This window comes from Idiotropiscis lumnitzeri, chromosome 9 (genome assembly GCF_059441095.1).
Source record: "Idiotropiscis lumnitzeri isolate Australia: NSW breed Sydney's pygmy pipehorse chromosome 9, RoL_Ilum_1.0, whole genome shotgun sequence".
Lineage (NCBI taxonomy): Eukaryota > Metazoa > Chordata > Actinopteri > Syngnathiformes > Syngnathidae > Idiotropiscis > Idiotropiscis lumnitzeri.
The window spans coordinates 21,565,868-21,583,367 of record NC_142399.1 but is presented as its reverse complement, the minus strand read 5'-3'; the positions used below and the strand labels follow the sequence as shown (position 1 = coordinate 21,583,367).

At 40.5% G+C, this 17,500-nt stretch overlaps 1 protein-coding gene across 7 annotated transcripts in view; it reads right to left on the bottom strand.

Moving 5' to 3' along the window:
- The window catches only part of LOC148331423 (F-box/WD repeat-containing protein 4-like), a 53,347-nt gene that overhangs the window by 8,377 nt on the left and 27,470 nt on the right, over positions 1-17,500 (bottom strand). For 6 of the 7 annotated variants that reach the window (XM_088304883.1, XM_088304879.1, XM_088304878.1 and 3 more), the window contains one exon: positions 9,381-9,446. The exons of the other annotated variant lie outside the window; for it this stretch is intronic. In XM_088304883.1, the coding sequence (XP_088161009.1) occupies positions 9,381-9,446 (66 nt within the window). The remainder of the gene's footprint in view (positions 1-9,380; positions 9,447-17,500) is intronic. 7 annotated transcript variants of the gene reach the window in all.

Genomic DNA, 17,500 nt, shown 5'->3' with positions numbered 1-17,500 from the left:
TAATGACTTGTCTTCCTGTAACTTCCACCCAAACTACAAGGAGACGATGAAATTAAACTAGGTGCATGTTCAAACATCCATCCATTTTCTGAACGGCTTAACAACACACAATGATTAGATGCTTCAGAACTGTTACACAATGAACAAACGTCAGGGCAAGTAACAGTAAATACACATCTGCACAGGAAACAATTTAATTTAAATTTAATAAGACAAGATGCAAAGTCAATTTACATTCGTAATTCACTGTATATAATTACAGGAATGAGATGTGATAAGCATTTTTGAAAAAGGACTTTTCCTGAGCAGTAGTAAAATGCTTTGATTTGTCTTTTTGAGACAACGAAAGGTGACTGTTGTACATAAACAAAAAAAAAAGTAGTTGTGTTGTGGCGGAAGGTGGACCAAACACCTACACACACACATACCCCCACACCCCCCCCCACAAGCGCACGCACACACACACTCACCCCCTTATATATATATATATATATATATATCTATCTCCATTCATCCATTTTCTGTACCGCTTTTCCTCACTAGGGTCGCGGGGAGTGCTGGAGCCTATCCCAGCTATCTTTGGGCAGTAGGCGGGGGACACCCTGAACTGGTTGCCAGCCAATTGCAGGGCACACAGAGATGAACAACCATCCGCACGCAGGCACGGAGAGAACATGCGAACTCCACACCAGATGGATTGAACCTACGACCGATGCTGTCTCTCACTGTGAGGCCATCGTGCTAACCAGTTGGGCCACATGCCGCATCCATTTTCTGCCGCTCATCCGGGTCGGGTCGCGGAGGCAGCAGCTTCAGCAGGGAAACCCAGACTTCCCTCTCCCCAGCCACGTCTTCCAGCTCTTCTGGAGGGATCCCCAGGCATTCCCAGGCCACCCGGGAGACATAGTCTCTCCAGCGTGTCCTGGGTCATCCTCGGGGCCTCCTGCCGGTGGGACATGCCCGTAACACCTCACCAGGGAGGCGTCCAGGAGGCATCCTAATCAGATGCCCGAAGCCACCTCATCTGGCTCCTCTCAACGTGGAGGAGCAGCGGCTCGACACTGAGTCCCTCCCGGATGGCTTAGCTTCTCACCTTATCTTTAAGGGAGAGCCCGGACACCCAGCGGAGTAAACTCATTTCGGCCGCTTGTCTCTGAGACCTTGTTCTTATGTTCACGACCCACAGCTCGTGACCATAGGTGTGAGTAAGAACGTCGATCGACCGGTAAATCGAGAGCTTCGCCTTTTGGCTCAGCTCCCTCTTCACCACGACAGACCGATACAGCGTCCGCATCCCAGCGCACGCTGCACCGATCCGCCTGTCGATCTCTTGTTCCATCCTCCCCTCACTCATGAACAAGATCCCAAGATACTTAAACTCCACCACTTGGGGCAGGATCTCTTCCCCCGACCTAGAAAGGGCACTCCACCCTTTTCCGACTGAGAACCATGGTCTCAGATTTGTAGGTGCAGATTTTTATCCCAACCGCTTCACACTCGGCTGCGAACCGCTCCAGTGAGAGTTGGAGATTACGGCTTGAGGAAGTCAACAGTACCACATCATCTGCAAAAAGCAGAGATGCAATACTGAGGCCACCAAGCCGCACACCCTCATTGTCCCGACTGCGCCTAGAAATTCTGTCCATAAAGGTTATGAACAGAATCGGTGACAAAGGGCAGCCTTGGCGGAGTCCAACCCTCACTGGAAACAAATCCGACTTACTACCAGCAATACGGACCAAACTCTGACATCGGTGGTACGGGGACCGAACGGCCCGTATTAGTGGGCATGGTACCCCTTACTACCGAAGCACACTCCACAGAACTCCCAGAGGGACACGGTCGAACGCTTTCTCCAAGTCCACAAAACACATGTAGAGTGGTTGGGCGAACTCCCATGCACCCTCAAGGACCCTATAGAGAGTGTAGAGCTGGTCCACTGTTCCGCGGCCAGGACAAAAACCACACTGCTCCTTCTGGATCTGAGATTCGACCTCCCGACGGACCCTCCTCTCCAGTACCCCTGAGTAGACCTTACCAGGGAGGCTGAGGAGTGTAATTCCTCTGTAGTTGGAATATATATATATTATATAATTTATCATTTAAAACCAGTACATTTTCAAACAATATGAAATTAGCCAAGGTCATTCCTCTCTTTAAACATGGTCATAGACGCATCTTCACAAATTATCGATCAAACTCCCTTTTACCATAAATCTAAAAAATTATTGAAAAAATTATTTATTGCAAGACTGGACTCTTTTCCATCCGCCATCCCACCATCTACAACTTCTGAAGATTGGTAATCTCACATCAGTAAATTTTAATTTATGTTGGGCCCCAAACTATTCAATCCTTACAAACAGTATTTTCGGGACTAAGCCGCAGCAACTATTTTTTAGTTTAATTACAAATGGATGGAACAATCAAGAAAGAATAAAATTTCTTGGAGTAATTAATGATCATCAAATCCGATGGAAACATCATGTGGAACATAATGTGATCAAAGTCTCGTCTTAGTATTTCTATCATGCTTAAAGTATTGTCTGGATCACAAATCACTTTATATTGTACTGGATTGTACCTTGGGCTTACCTTATCATAGTTATTGTGCTGAAATATGGGGAAATACTTATAATTTGAGTTACTTCAATAATCAGTCCTCAGAAAAAAACAATTATTCATAAATCTGGTTCATACTAATATATTGTTTTTGAAATAAAAAGTAATGAATTCATTGATCTCATAGATTACCAAACAGCCCACATAATGTTCAGAGTGCGACAGAATTCCTCAAAAATGTTTGAAAGTGAACAACCAAGAAAACCTTGTGCCTTAAATGTGATTTTGTTTTGTGTTTGATGAACAGCCGTGGCGCTGTGGATTTTCTTTTCTTTTTGACGATGCCTTGTGTTCAAAATAAATTCATTCATTCATATTTTGGATTATGTAAACCGGGATTCCTCCTTTTTTTGTGGAAAGTGTATATTAATCTCGTGGATTAATCAAGCAGCCACTCTGAATGTGGTCTGCAGGCCTGCAGTTGCCCATCCCTGGCCTAAATCTTACTATAACCATGTGAGAAATAAAAATCTGATCAGAAAACTACGGTACTACACTTTCAGCCTAAATTACCAATGAAAAGAATTTATCATTTTAATCAGCAATTAAAATAAGAATGGTTTGAAATAGCCTTTCTCTTTCTTTCTTTTTCTTTAACAGGTAGAAATACAATGTACTACAATACGGACGCTACTTTGGAAAGTTGGCTAACATGGGGGAAGGGGCGTGCGAGGGGCAGTTATAGACCCTGTGATTGTCATGAGAGGCTTCGAGCTGTGTGACACACAGGGTCTATGTCCTGATTTAAGCTTGTCTGGTCTCACAGCAGGAGCCAGGTTGGTATTAGGGGCCACACACACACACACACACACCCCCTCACACACACAAAGCTTGTGAAAGAAGAAATCATTAATGAATTGTCAATGGGGGGAAAAATGGGAAAAGCTAAGGGCATTATCTAGTGTGAGGACGGCTAATTAAAAGCACTGTCTGTGTGTGTTTTGTGACACAAGTGGTTGAAGGCTCTGTTAAGTCTGAGCTCTAAAAGCATGGGGAGGCACGGGGAAACACGTCCAGGTGTCAAAAGCTGTCTGACAAGTAGAGAATAGTGCCCCTGCTGGGGTTTTTACTCACTAAAACAAACAGAGGCGAGCTTCCCAACCTGTTTCATGTCCACCCAATTTGTACATTTGAGCTCAAAACATCAGGAATGCAATATTTCCTGTCGGACTGGAAAAGAGGGGTAAAGGTGGCAGCCATAATCAAATCGTATTAAATGTCGAAGAAATGTGCACTGCAAAGACATTGCTGCTGCAAATTGTATATCACGACTTCCAGCTCAGACATTTGAGCCGATCTTTTCAGAGTTGAGGAATGCAGGGAATCTTGCAGTCAAGCCATTGGATTCTAAAAAAGGGCTCCTTTCTCATGAAACAGAGGGGAATCTTTGCAAGTGATGGGCAGGAATCTTTGCTTTGATGCGGTCTCCACCCTCTGTGTTTGGTCATGGGTGCAGAAAAGTTGGGGTGCTGCTCTGATGGTGCCACTTGTATTGTATCATTTGTGAATGAATGATCACAAGAGTTTTTTGTGACACCTGGGTGAAAAATGCAGTATACTAATGTGTCTTTAGTCAGAAAGTCAAGAAAGACTTAACAGCTGCTAAGCCGAGTAAGGAAAATATTTTTTTTCACTACTATATTTTTTATATTGTCATGAATTGATGTGTTCAAAGTGAGATGCATCTAAGCCAAGAGGGTCAACACCAAAACAGTTGTACTGTAACTCCTTGCCATGTTAAAAATGCATCATCATACTCAAAAGTGTCAAGTAACAAATCAAAAATACTTTGTAATACTTTGCAAGCTCGTTAGATGGGTTTGTGTGTGATATTTGAAATTTGACTTTCGCTAAATCCAAATTTACAGTATAGATTATGCAATATATGTAAGTAACACTAATTAGTTTTGTCATTGTACTTATTCTACAGTGGACCTCACACCTCCCAAGTTTTGATGCATACTTGTCCCTCAATAAAGGTTAAAGACGACACGGCATTGAAGTTGCACCATAACAACACTGAACTACCAGTAGTAACCATATCTTCCGCTCCATGAAACATATTAATGCTCAGTAGTACACATGGCACTTTAATATATTATCCTTGTAGGCTTACTAAATGTGATACATTTTTTAATGGCCAAATCTTAAGCTGAAACAAGTCACCTCCAACGTAACATTTTAATATGCCATTATAATCATTATGGGCTTGATAAAAATGTTTTTTGGGGGGAATTGGTGTAGTGCAGCTTTTGTCTTCTGCTTCAGCTTATGTCAAGTCGAACATTTTGGAGTCGGGTGGATTCATCTGATTGATTATTATTTCATGAATGCAAGATTGATCAGAAAACCGTCAGAGCACATCAGAAATCAAATGAAAGAAAGATAAAATGAAAATGATTGACTCGACTTCCGCTTCAATGCATTTTTTGCTCCTTGCATTTTCACTTTTATACTTTAGAAGTAGTAGCAGTTTTAAAAAACAATATTTGTATACGTTTGCTTAAGTACAATGTTGGAGTTGATCAATTTCTTCTGATGTCTTTTTAAATCCCAATAGCTATTCTTCCACTTGCGTAATGAATGTGCAAATATTTGACACCTCTATTCATACTGTATATGGTAACTGTAGTGTTACTGTACAGTTAAGTGGTTTCAGAATTGTTTATCCTTGGATTTAAAAATTTTTTTTTTATTTGAGATCCTTGGACTTTCCCAAAGTCTGGCGTCTTGGTTGATTCAATAAATTACATTGAGGTGTCGCTTTTTATGTTGCAACAGCAGGGCTAAAAGGTTTACGAATATTTATCTATTATATAAAATGATTACTCACAGTATCCTGCCCTCGTCAAACTAAAATGTTGTTTTGCAGCAATTCAGAAGTGAAGTCCGATTTTATTGAATTAATTTTCATTAAATTTGTATTTCTGTGACCACTGTGGGTTGTTCTTTCCCAGCAATTGTGTACATGTGTGTACTTCCTTTCACACCTGCCTATTTGTCCTTTCTCCCTTCTCATATTTCCAGCCCTTGGGAACAGGAAGGAGTATATTGTTAGTTGTGTTGTCTTCTTTTAATCTGACCAGGTAAAGCTAGGAATTACAGGGGCCTTGTGAGGAATGGATACATTTTAAGCCATGCCATTCACAGACAGGGATTTTCCAACTCGCTAATTTTAAACAGCTTCAAGCTCAACTTTGCTCCACAGTTGGTAATTGTGCGTGCCCTAAAGAAACCCAAAATATTGCATTAAATTGACTAAAACCAGATTTTGAAAATGCAAAGTTTACAGAGTTGAACTTCTTAGAGACTAGATTAACACAGCCATCCTACTCAAATGGAAACCAAAGTCCTCTTGCAAGTAAACACTTCCATCAAATATCGGTCTCGTCTTTTTGCATTGTCTCCAGTGCTGACCCTAACATTAGTAATTCGCAAAGTTATGTGGGACGAGTATGGATTCACAAGGAAATAAATTTATGCTCCATCAAGAGATTGTTTATGAATGCGTCAAAGACAAATCAGTTTAAAAAGTGTAAGAACATGTCAGGAAGATTAAAGTCAAACTCTAATCTGCTGACTGCGCAAATTTACTGCATACACATATGAAACAATCATATTTAAAGTTGCCTGTGCATCGAAAATTCTATTCAAATACTAATACAAAAACTAACCATCAAAATCCATTTTATTCACTCTCATCACGCTTTCCTTACTTTTTTAGTTCTCTATTTTAATAATTTCCTATGGGCTCACCACCTGTGGGAGGTGGCAAAGGGCTCGGGTGCCCTGTGAGCTCAAATCCCCGGCTCGAGAAACTAGCTCTTGGGACATGGAATGTCACCTCTCTGACAGGGAAGGAGATCAAGCTGATGGGCAGGGCAGAGAAGTTCCGACTAGATATCGTTTGGGTCACCTCCACACCAAGTTTGGGCTTTTGTACCAGTCCTCTTGTGAGGGTGTCAGGTTCACCAATTGGACTTAGCCACATTCCTCAGCCTCCCTGGCAATGTCTATTGAGGGGTGCTGGAGAAGAGGGTTTGTTGGGAAGTTGAATGTCAGATCCAGGAGATGCAGTGTGGCATTCGTCCTGGCAGCAGAACAGTGGACCAGCTCTTCACTCTCAGCAGGGTTCGCGAGGGTGCATGGGAGTTTGCCCAACCAACTCTACGTGTGTTTTGTGGACTTGGAGAAGGCGTTCAACGGTGTCGCTCGGGAGTTCTGCGGAGTGTGATTTGGGAGTATGGGTTACAGAGCCTGCTAATATGGACTATTCGCTCCCTGTACCACTGGTGGCTGAGTTTGGTCCACTTTGCTGGCAGTAAGTCAGATTCATTTCCAGTGAGTGTTGGAGTCCGCCAAGGCTGCGCTCTGTCACCAATTCTGTTCATAACTTTTATGGACAGAATTTCTAGGCACAGCCGAGGCAATGAGCCAATGTACTGTTGGCTTTTTCAAGCATCGATCCCAAACACTCACTGGGCAGTTAACATTCGAATGTGAAGCGGTTGGGAAGAAGACCAGCACCACCAAATCTGAGACCATGGACCTCAGTTGGAAAAGGGTAGAGTGCTCTCACCGGGTCGGGAAAGAGATCCCACCTCAAGTGGAGGAGTTCAAGTATCTTGGGGTCTTGTTCACGAGTGAGGGTAGGATGGAGCGTGAAATCATCAGGCGGATCAGTGCAGCGTCTGCTGTTATGTGGACCCTGTATCGATCTGTCATGATGAAGAAGGAGCTGATCCGAAAGGTGAAGCTCTCGATTTACATTCCTACCCTCACTTATGGTCACGAGCGGTGGGTTGTGACCGAAAGAACAAGATCTCGGATACAAGCGGGCGAAATGGGTATCCTCCGCAGGGTGTCCGGGCTCTCCCTTAGAGATAGGGTGAGAAGCGCGGTCATCCGAGAGGAACTCAGAGTTGAGCGGCTGTTCCTCCACATTGAGAGAGACAAATGAGGTGGTGGGCATCTGATTATGATACCTCCAGGACACCTCTCTGGTGAGGTGTTCCGGTCTTGTCTCACCGGCAAGAGAACATGATGACGAACCAGGACACGATGAAGAGACTATGTCTCCCGGCTGGCCTGGGAACGGATAAGCGGCAGATAATGGATGAATGGATGGTATCCAACCTTAGCAGCAAAATGGCAAGCAATAAGGGTTTAATAAGTATGTAGGGAAGAAATTAATGCAAAAATAATTCTGGTTTTAGAGTATGGTGCTCATGTTGCCAAACGTTCCACAAGGTAAGATAACTGCATTACAAATTTGACAAGGTTACGCTTTGGGAGCATAGGCAATCTCTGTGCTCCTTACATTTAGACATTACATTACTATTATTATAAAAGTGTTGACTGCAGATGACTCTAATTAAGACAGTGGTTCTCAATTATTTCCCTTCACGCCCCCCCGACCAAGAAGAAAACAATTCGCGCCCATCACCACCATTTTTTTTCGTACTAATGTACATGTTCTTTGTATATAAATTTTAGATTGTCAATAAAATATCCCTTAACAAAGCTAAGTTGATAAAAAAATATCATTTGGAGAACGACTATCGTGAGGATCTCGAAACTCAGTACTGTTGTGCAAATATAGATGAGATGATAAATATTCACGATACGTTTGTTTTTTTTTGTTTTTTAACTTTATTAACATGAACAAACCAAACAGTTATTAATACGTACATAATATAGAAAAGACAAAAAGAGCCAGAGGGACTTTAAACAAAAATTCTATATAAATAACATAAAACAACAGTTTTAATATTTACTAGACGTTTTTTTTTTTGTTTACAATACGTTTGAAGTCGAACCTCTTCATTGTCATGATGTCAGCCATTTCCTGAAAGCGTCTCCTCAATTGCTAACGTCGCCGTCGTCTTATTTTATGTTCAGATACGTAATGGTTGCAATACAACATTTCTGTTCATAGCTGCTGGCTCTCTGCCCAAACGCGGTTCGAGTCAGACTTCTGTTAAAAGTTGAGCATACGTCGAAGCAATTAATTTTAGCGATTAGTGCGCTTAGCGCCTCCTTGCTCGCCTCCTCGTTTAGAACGCTACTTGTTTGCGGAGTCGTTTATTTGCCATCATGTAGCTTGTTGCTGCAGCTGTGCACGGACTGACATATAGTTCAAATAAAGACAGTTTTGCTGCGACGCAAGATAGCTTGGCGGCTAGTATTCAAGTAGCAGCGAAAGACATTACTTCCGGGACAATGAGCGACAGGGCGCCGCTTTTTTTTTAATGAGTACTGCGTGACAGGGCGACACTTTTTTTTTTAAACCAGTACTGCGTGAACTAGGGGCACAAACAGCTTTGACGAGCTCAAACTCGCGTTGTCTGAGATCGCCTTTTCGGTCCCAAAACTATGCAAAAAACATGTTCCCCAGGGTCCCACGCGCCCCCCTCAGCATCGCACCGCACCCCACTATTTGAGAATCACTGAATTAAGACATGTTGACGCCACCAATTTGCCCAGACTTCACGCCATCTTGGAACCCTCTACTGCAACTCTGATACATTGATGCGAAAAGACAGCAGTTTCAAGTATTGATCACAACTTTTTAACATATAGCCATCAAGGTTCTGTCGTAGATTTGAGGACAGTTCTGAGAGGTTGATGTTTGCTGCATTATTTTATGTGGCAGTGCCTTACAAACTGTAGAAATAAAGAAGTGTGATCAGGGAGTATTGCAGTATGTTAGATTAAAAGTGTGTACCTGTTGCTGTGTGTCTGCAATCCTGACTTACCGTTCAACATCCCAGATGCGAAGTGGGGAGAAGTTCTCGCAACAAGCAGTACCAGTTACAAAGGAACTGTGCACAAACACACAACGACTCAAGTTTTACCAACATTATTTAATCTAATCAATTACATAAAAAATATTCTAATGTCAATAACAGTGTATCTCAAGACAGAAATGAATTAGCAACTGGAATGTACTGCTTAAATGAATTTCTTGGGATGCACCTGCAGTTCTTCCCCCAGCCTCTCGTTTACACTACTACATTAATGAAGGTATATTTAAATAAATAAATAGTTCCCAGATGGTAAACTTAGTTTTAGACAGGGAGAGGAGGGGATTTACTTTCAGAGTGTAGGGACACATGCTGGCAGGTAATAAAACAATATTCATGTGCATATATTCTTCCTTATCTGTGAAAAATGAGTCATATAGATAACGTTCGCCAATTTCTTCTTCTGTTCTTTTTTATCATGTTGGAGAATCTTGCATGCGCCACACTGCCCCTAAGAGGCCAAACTATGCACAGCAGTATTTTTATTTATTTATTTTTATATAATGTTTTTATTGCATTATTTTCATATATTATTTTAACGTGTAATAATTTATACTTTGAAGTTATATTTCAAGTTGAGTATTGTTAGTTGAATAAATGCAAAATCTTTCAGTAAATGAATAATTGTTAACTACTTTTGATTTCCACCCATCAAAAATAATTGTGATGATTATTTTCTTTTTTTTCAATCTCCAAGTCAAGAATTGTAAACATTTTTTGACAGATTATTTGTTGCCATTGTAAATTCAGCTCATTTTAGGCATGGCTCTGTGTCATGCGGTAAACCCGCATGCCTTCATCCTGCCTAACACACTTTGAGGCCAATGGTGAGCCTGACTTTTGTCAGAATGACAAGTAAGCTTGAACTCGCAGGATGTGTTCCTGACGTTTATCCTATTTCAATTCTTGAGTGAGTAAGCTATCAATTGTTTTGACACTGCTTGAATTGCCACTTCATTATTAAGACACCAAAATACACTCAAATAATGTAGCTACATAATATCACAAAACAGAAATACTCCCCACGCCAACGTCGACGACTTAAAATGACCACCAAATATAATAGATTGACTGTGATTATTTTCTTCACTGTGTGTAGATTATTTGATTTTATTTGGTTGAGATTATAAATTATGAATGTAAGTGGCATAGCTTTTTGTTTGGGGTACCCCTAAAGATGGTACAGATCCTTTTATGTCATGGGTTCACTGTGTTTTTGCCAGTTTATTTCCTTGTTTTTTTTTCAGGTCATGGTCAATAACATACATCATTAATATAACCGGGTTAGGTCAAATTCCTAATGTAAATATGCATACTTGTTGTGATGTAAAAAGTTAGCGCAAGAAGTTTCTACTATTTGCAGCATAGGTTCTTATGAGAATGTCTTCCATATGAAAGGATACTTCGTACTGCATTAAACCCTTAACTGTAGTACTGGGCGATATGGTATCATGATATAGGCCATTTTACATCACGATAAACCAAGTTATTCTATAAAAAAAACAAAAAAAACATACAACACACAGGTGATGGGAAAATGAAGCTTCAAATTTGCTTCACAAACCAGTTGTTTTATTTTTTGACTCCTCTAGATGGTACTGTTGGTTTAGAGAAAGGGGTTTAAGAAATGAAGGTCAGTGTTCTTTAAGACCAATATTTAACAGAGAAGCTTTATTTTCCCCTCACTGTGACACACTATGACTGCTTACCTTTTTTCACTTTATTTTGAGGTGACATTAAGTGGAATTGCATTATATGAGAAATGTATCCAATAGTGCTGCTATATAAAATTATAGAATGTAAAGAGAAACAAAGTGTTGTAGCCCACATACTTTAGCCTACATATCTTAACAGGCATACAAAATATCTTTGACAAGAATTAATAAAAAAAAAAAAAATAAATACATTAAATAAAAAGATGAGATCTACTGTAATATAATTTTGAGAGGATTTATTGTGCAGCTCTAAAAAGTCACAATCAAAACTCAGGACAGTAATGTGAAAACAAATCACAGTCCTCAGAATAAATAAACGAGTAATGTTGTAGGCCACTCCTCCCTGCTGACGTACGACCCGGGAAGCCAGGCCAGCCGGGAGACATAATCTCTCCAGCGTGTCCTGCCGGTGAGACATGCCCGGAACACCTCACCAGGGAGGTGTCCAGGAGGCATCCTAATCAGTTACCGAGCCACCTCATCTGGCTCCTCTCAACGTGGAGGAGCAGCGGCTCGACTGACTCTGAGTCTCTCTGGGATACGCTCCGCTTTAACGTGTTCCCAGCGAGACCTCTGCAAAGTGTACTTTGTAGAGGCATTCTTATGAGGGGGATTACCAATTAATCGATGGTGCAATCGATTCAATACAATGCAACATTACTTATACAGTGGATTGTACAGCTGCAGATGTAACAAAGCACTTTAAATACAGTATAACGTAATATAGTGAGCCTGAAGACACAGTGATGTCATTTTCAGGTGGCAAAATGGCTTCCTCCCAAGATGGATAAAGACGGATGGGATTTGCGGCTTAATGCATATTCCACAAACGCAATATTAATCAAAATGTCATGTTTTGACTAATTTTTGCTGAACTGAGGAAAATCTTGGAATTAATGTGGAAAAAAATCTGAAAATAAGTATTCTCATAGCTCTCTTTCATCCTGAATTTGGCTTTGCAAAGTGTGCAAATTATTTTGGATTTTTCCAATGAGTCGTCGAGCAAATTTTTAAAGTAAAATTATCTAAAAGTCCGTCTTTGCGACAGTTACTCTCCTCTAAGTTTGACTGCACAGTGAGCAGAGGTCAACTGCTACAGGAACTAAAAACAACTGAGTTAATTATTATTAGTGCGTTATAAAATTTTAATTAATCTCCATTGTTAATGCTTTAATTTTGACAGCCCTAATATATACATATACATACTCATGTACATATATACATATATGTATTTCCTTAAAATTCTGAGTGGAAACTAATCAGATGTTACCCACATTGCAGCTATAACAGCTTGGTTGTAGTTACTCACAAAAAAGGATAAAGGGCCACCCATATTAAGTAATAAAATGCCTTTGTTTTGAAATTATATAAATTCCTCATTGCTTACTAGAATGCATGTGTATATGGTTACCGAAACAGAAGGACCCATGCACCCCTTGTTGGGAACAACTGAATGAATTTTGTCATGACAAAGGATGTACCCACACTTCCCACATCGCTGAACATTAACACTTGTCCAAGGAAACAAGAACATCTGACTAACTTTTGAGGAAAAACTCATTCAATGCATTTAGGCTGAAATGCCGAAACAATCTTGAGCTACTGTCTAACTGACAGGGTAAATAAATTATGGCAGTAAAGGACTGGTTGGCGAGAGGACTATACCGGCAGCTGTCAAGCCCGTTAGACAACATGGCCCACTGGCAAGCCCCTGGTAATTAGTGTTGGGTAAACTCATTTAGGGCCCAAATGGGTTGGGTGAGGCTGGGACCAGTATGCATGGTGGGTGACCTCTGACCCCGCTGACATAGGATACAATAGGGTTATGGTCACAATCACTATCTGGATCCTATTACTCTCTATTACTCACATTACTCACCCCTCAATGGGTGATGGCTCTGGGGGAGGCAGGGTGCAACACTCATGCCTTACAATGACAGAATTGGTACCCCTTCACGTCCCCTTTCTCCTTCACCCATTTAAATCACCCAACAGGCCCGATCGGGGTCAGAGCTTGCACTGATATTATAGCTGCTAAGGTCAGGGCCTCTCTCGCTTAATGCAGGGCAGGTGTCCACCCTAAACACACACTGACTCTGATGGAATATCCTCTACTGCCCAAATGTGTGTTTCACCCGATAACTTTGCTTTACATCACTATCAACACCCTGGGCCATGTGGGTAACCACATCAGCTGCATCTTCAGCGTTATCCTCAAAATAAATCTATGAAAACCAAGAGAAAAATAAAGTTAGACTTGCCTAGGACCAATTACACATTAATTCACACAACCCCACTGAATGAATGTGCAAGTATTTGGCTATGGGCTCAAGGGGCGGTTAAACTTTGTCTACGCTCAACACCCCTCGCCCCACGCCACCCCTCCCTGTTCTCCGCAAACCCAATCACCTCCGTCAGAAACAGGGTAGTTAATTTGTTGCGCTTGACCCCGGGCTTTGTGCCTAACGTGCATCCAGTTTGTAAAAGGTGCTTTTATCTGCTTTCTAAATATGTCTCAGCTGAAAGGGTTATGATGCTTTTATATTGGCCACAGAGGGAAACAATGGCCAAAGGCTGCAACTGACCCCCGGCTGACAGACACACACCCAACATGCACGCACGAACGCATGCAGTAACCCTCACAAGTTTCCTTGCTTCCTTTGTCCAAAATTCTTTTAAAAAATAAAAACTTTGTAATCTAAAATGAAATGGCATACATATACATACAGTACAAGCCCAACATTTCTGGTATCGTGCAAAATAATCAAAAATCCACAATGGTGGAAATGACAAGTAATAATGCATAAAAAATGACTTAAAAAGTGAAAAATCAGGCATTGATCCAGTTGCAGCAAATCAGATCCAGAACATGACCAAGCCTTGACAAGCTTTCACAGAAGGTACAGTGGTCTTTTGTTTTAAAATTTAAACACTCTTGTAAAATTTCAACCTCAAAGACCTCAATTATGTGTCACTTTGTTTTTATATAATTGATCACCACACGGTGCGTGTCTGTTGTTCTCCTTTTTTTCTTTGTCTGGATGCATGTCTGCTTGTGTGGGGCCTGAGTGTAATGTGGAAATTATGTTCTCCATGCTGACTGGCTATCGCCAACGAGGGACGGACTGCACCCACGTGGGTCGGCCTGAAATATTGACGTTAGCTTCATGACGGACTGCTCTGAGTACACTAAAGAAATAGTGTGTGCAACTAGCTTGAAAATATGTATCTACTCATTTTATTGAACATGCATGACAGATTGTGTGATGCTGGAGCATATACCAGCTGACTTCAGGCGAAAGGCAGACTATACCCTGAACTGATCCCCAGCCAGTCACAGGTCACACACACACACACACACACACAGACGAACAACTATACACAGCGTCACTGAAAGGGAATTTATTCCATGCTGCTTGCACACAAGTCATCCAAGTGTACTAGTAATAATTTCCTTAACAAATATTAGACAAAAATATTTTCACTAATCTCATCTCCTTGGTGTGAATTACCGCTCTCTCCACCTCGATCTCGGACGGTTCACGGCAGAATGACAATAGGTCAGTATCTGGTGAGTTTCCGTCAAAATAACCACTGCATAAATATGAAGCAATAATGGTCACGCTTTGCTCATTCTAGTGTGAGTGTGCCCCCTCACGAGTAAGTATCCAATCACAAGCCGCGTACATCACCTTCAACGTAAGGTCTTACTGTCATCAACTAGTAATCTGATTGGCTTTCGCAACTGTTTATCAACAGTAAAAGCCCCCATAAGAAACAGAACAGACACCCGCACGATTGTATCTGAAGGCCTCGGACGAATAGTGCGAGCTACTGGTATTATGAAATTCTGATTGGATAAAAACTCTGACCTAAAAATTCATCACTAGGTTATAATATGACATCGATGTGAAGAATATGATCAGGATTACTTGATTTATGCCAGCAGAAAAGGCATTGAACGCCCAACACTGCTATTATTACCGTTGTCTTTTTCGTATCGAGCTGTATCGTTCCCAAAAAGATATCATGGTGACGCTAGCGACATTATGAATTCAACTGGAGAAGCCTCCGAAGCAGGACACACCCTTTTGCAATAAGACTGGCGAATGCGTTGCTGCAAGGAAGGACACACGTCTTTTCCTGCCCAAGCCTCGAGTGTGAATCCGTAAACATGTCCATCTTGGCTTTGCACTTATGAGGGACAAAAAAAAAAAAGGAAACAGTTGAATTGGATTTCAAAATCTGTGCAGTACATATACGCATGTGTATACATTTAATTTATTCTGTTGGATCACAAAGATTTACAGTATTTTTTTAATTTCTTTTTTTCTTCTTTTTTTTATTAAATTGGTCAACAGCAAATTAAAATCCAAAATGGCGTAACGTATCCATAATTGTATTTTTGCTGCATTTAAAAAAACTTTTTTTTCTAGCCATCAGGTTCTTGCGATATTATCCTTTTTAGTTTTTAAATTTGACTAGTAAAAGTTTGGTCAATATGGATTTGACCATTTGACCTTGTAATTTATAGCTTATTATTGAACCCAACCCTTAATTCATAATTACAACATTATAAATGTACACATCATTTTACACATTATATTATTGCTATATTATCATAATGATTATTATCATGATCATTATTATTATCATTTTTAAAACCTTATATACCAGAGAAAAACAAGGGCAGAAATCAGCGCAATGTAGAAAAGTTAACTTAAATCTATGATTTAAAAAAAAATATGCTGACCAGTGTTATTACTTTTGTCACTTTCAAGTTACTATGGTGAGCATTGAGTAGTGAGAATTAAGCATTTTTTTTTAAGGTTCCAATCCATTTTCTCTGTGTGGAGACGCACATCAACATTGCACTCGTTTCTCACTCCCACGCCGCTATGCATGGACACAAGCACGCACGGATGCATGCACGCACGTACGCACACGGTCATCTCACACCCTGTGGTGCCACCCACCCCCGGCAGCCCTTTTGGCTTCTGTCTCTGTGTAAGGTCACCAAGACATTCCTCAAACGGCCACTCAGCTTTGCGCAGCCGGCTGAAACGTTCACTAATATGAGATAGCTGATTCTGGATATTGGCATTTATAGTTTGGTTCCAAATGAACCAGAAATAAATTTCTAATAGAAATAATCATAATATATATTTATTTATTGAAATAATTAATGACAATGACTTAAGACTTCCAAGTTTTGAAGATTGAAGACATTGGCATAGTCAGTATGAGCTAGCAGTTTCAGGTCAGCAAACCTTGAAGCGCTAGTCATTCTACGCAACCTCGGCCAAAGAAGCAGTGGTGTTTCTCACCAAAACAGGGAGCCATCAATCTAACACTTGCGTTTTGCTGTGCAGTCAAATGTTCATTGTTTTTACCCAGACTGCACCGCAAAAGTAATTCTTCGTCATCATCAGCACAATTGTTGACATGTATGTATATGCGTGTAAAATAAAACTCACATCATTTTTGGATTATATTAACGGTGTAAGCGTCGCCTCATACATACAACATTACTATTATCCGAAATATTGCGAGTAGTTTTCAGACTATAATAATGATATTCATATCCATGTGCACATAAATTTTGGTGGCAATTGGTGACATTTTTAAACATTAAGTGAAGTCATGTTTAGGCTATATTAGGACATGAATAGAAAAAAATAATATTGTGAGTTTTGTTCTTATAGTTTCAGACTATGATTAGCACTTACCTACACATGCACGTACATTTTGGTGAGGCTTTATCAAGGTTTGTTGACTTTATGCCACCCGACATTATGTACGCGTTTGCTAAGTAGTACGCAGGCTGGCTGCATTAGCCAGGCATTCCTGCAATAAATATCTTTATCGTTTTTCTTCATTTATTTCTCAAAGGAAGAATATAAAACCTGAGATGGTTATTATTAATTAATGACAATACTTGACGATGCCACATGCCATTTTGTTTGACAGAGGAAACCAAGGGACAATTCCAAAATGAAAAGTAGTATTTTTCACAAAGTGTGATGACAGTGATTACATTAACTCATCAAAAATGTCCAATATTGCAGCGTACAGTGTCATCATTTGTCATTATTTTGACGCTTAAACTTTTTTTCATGGAATCGGATATTACTGATATTTGTATTAATGTTCATATGTATTGGGTAATAGAATGAATTTGAATGGTGTGTTGTTTTAACACTAGCTGTGGAACAATAAACTAGCCAGGACTTCCGCCACGCATGTACAGAACTAAACTACCTACAGTATCTGATGGCCTTCTGGGAAGCTCAATGAAAATCATTTACCTCCTCTTTCGCTACCTGCCGAGTAATTTCTTTGACCGATGATAAAGGC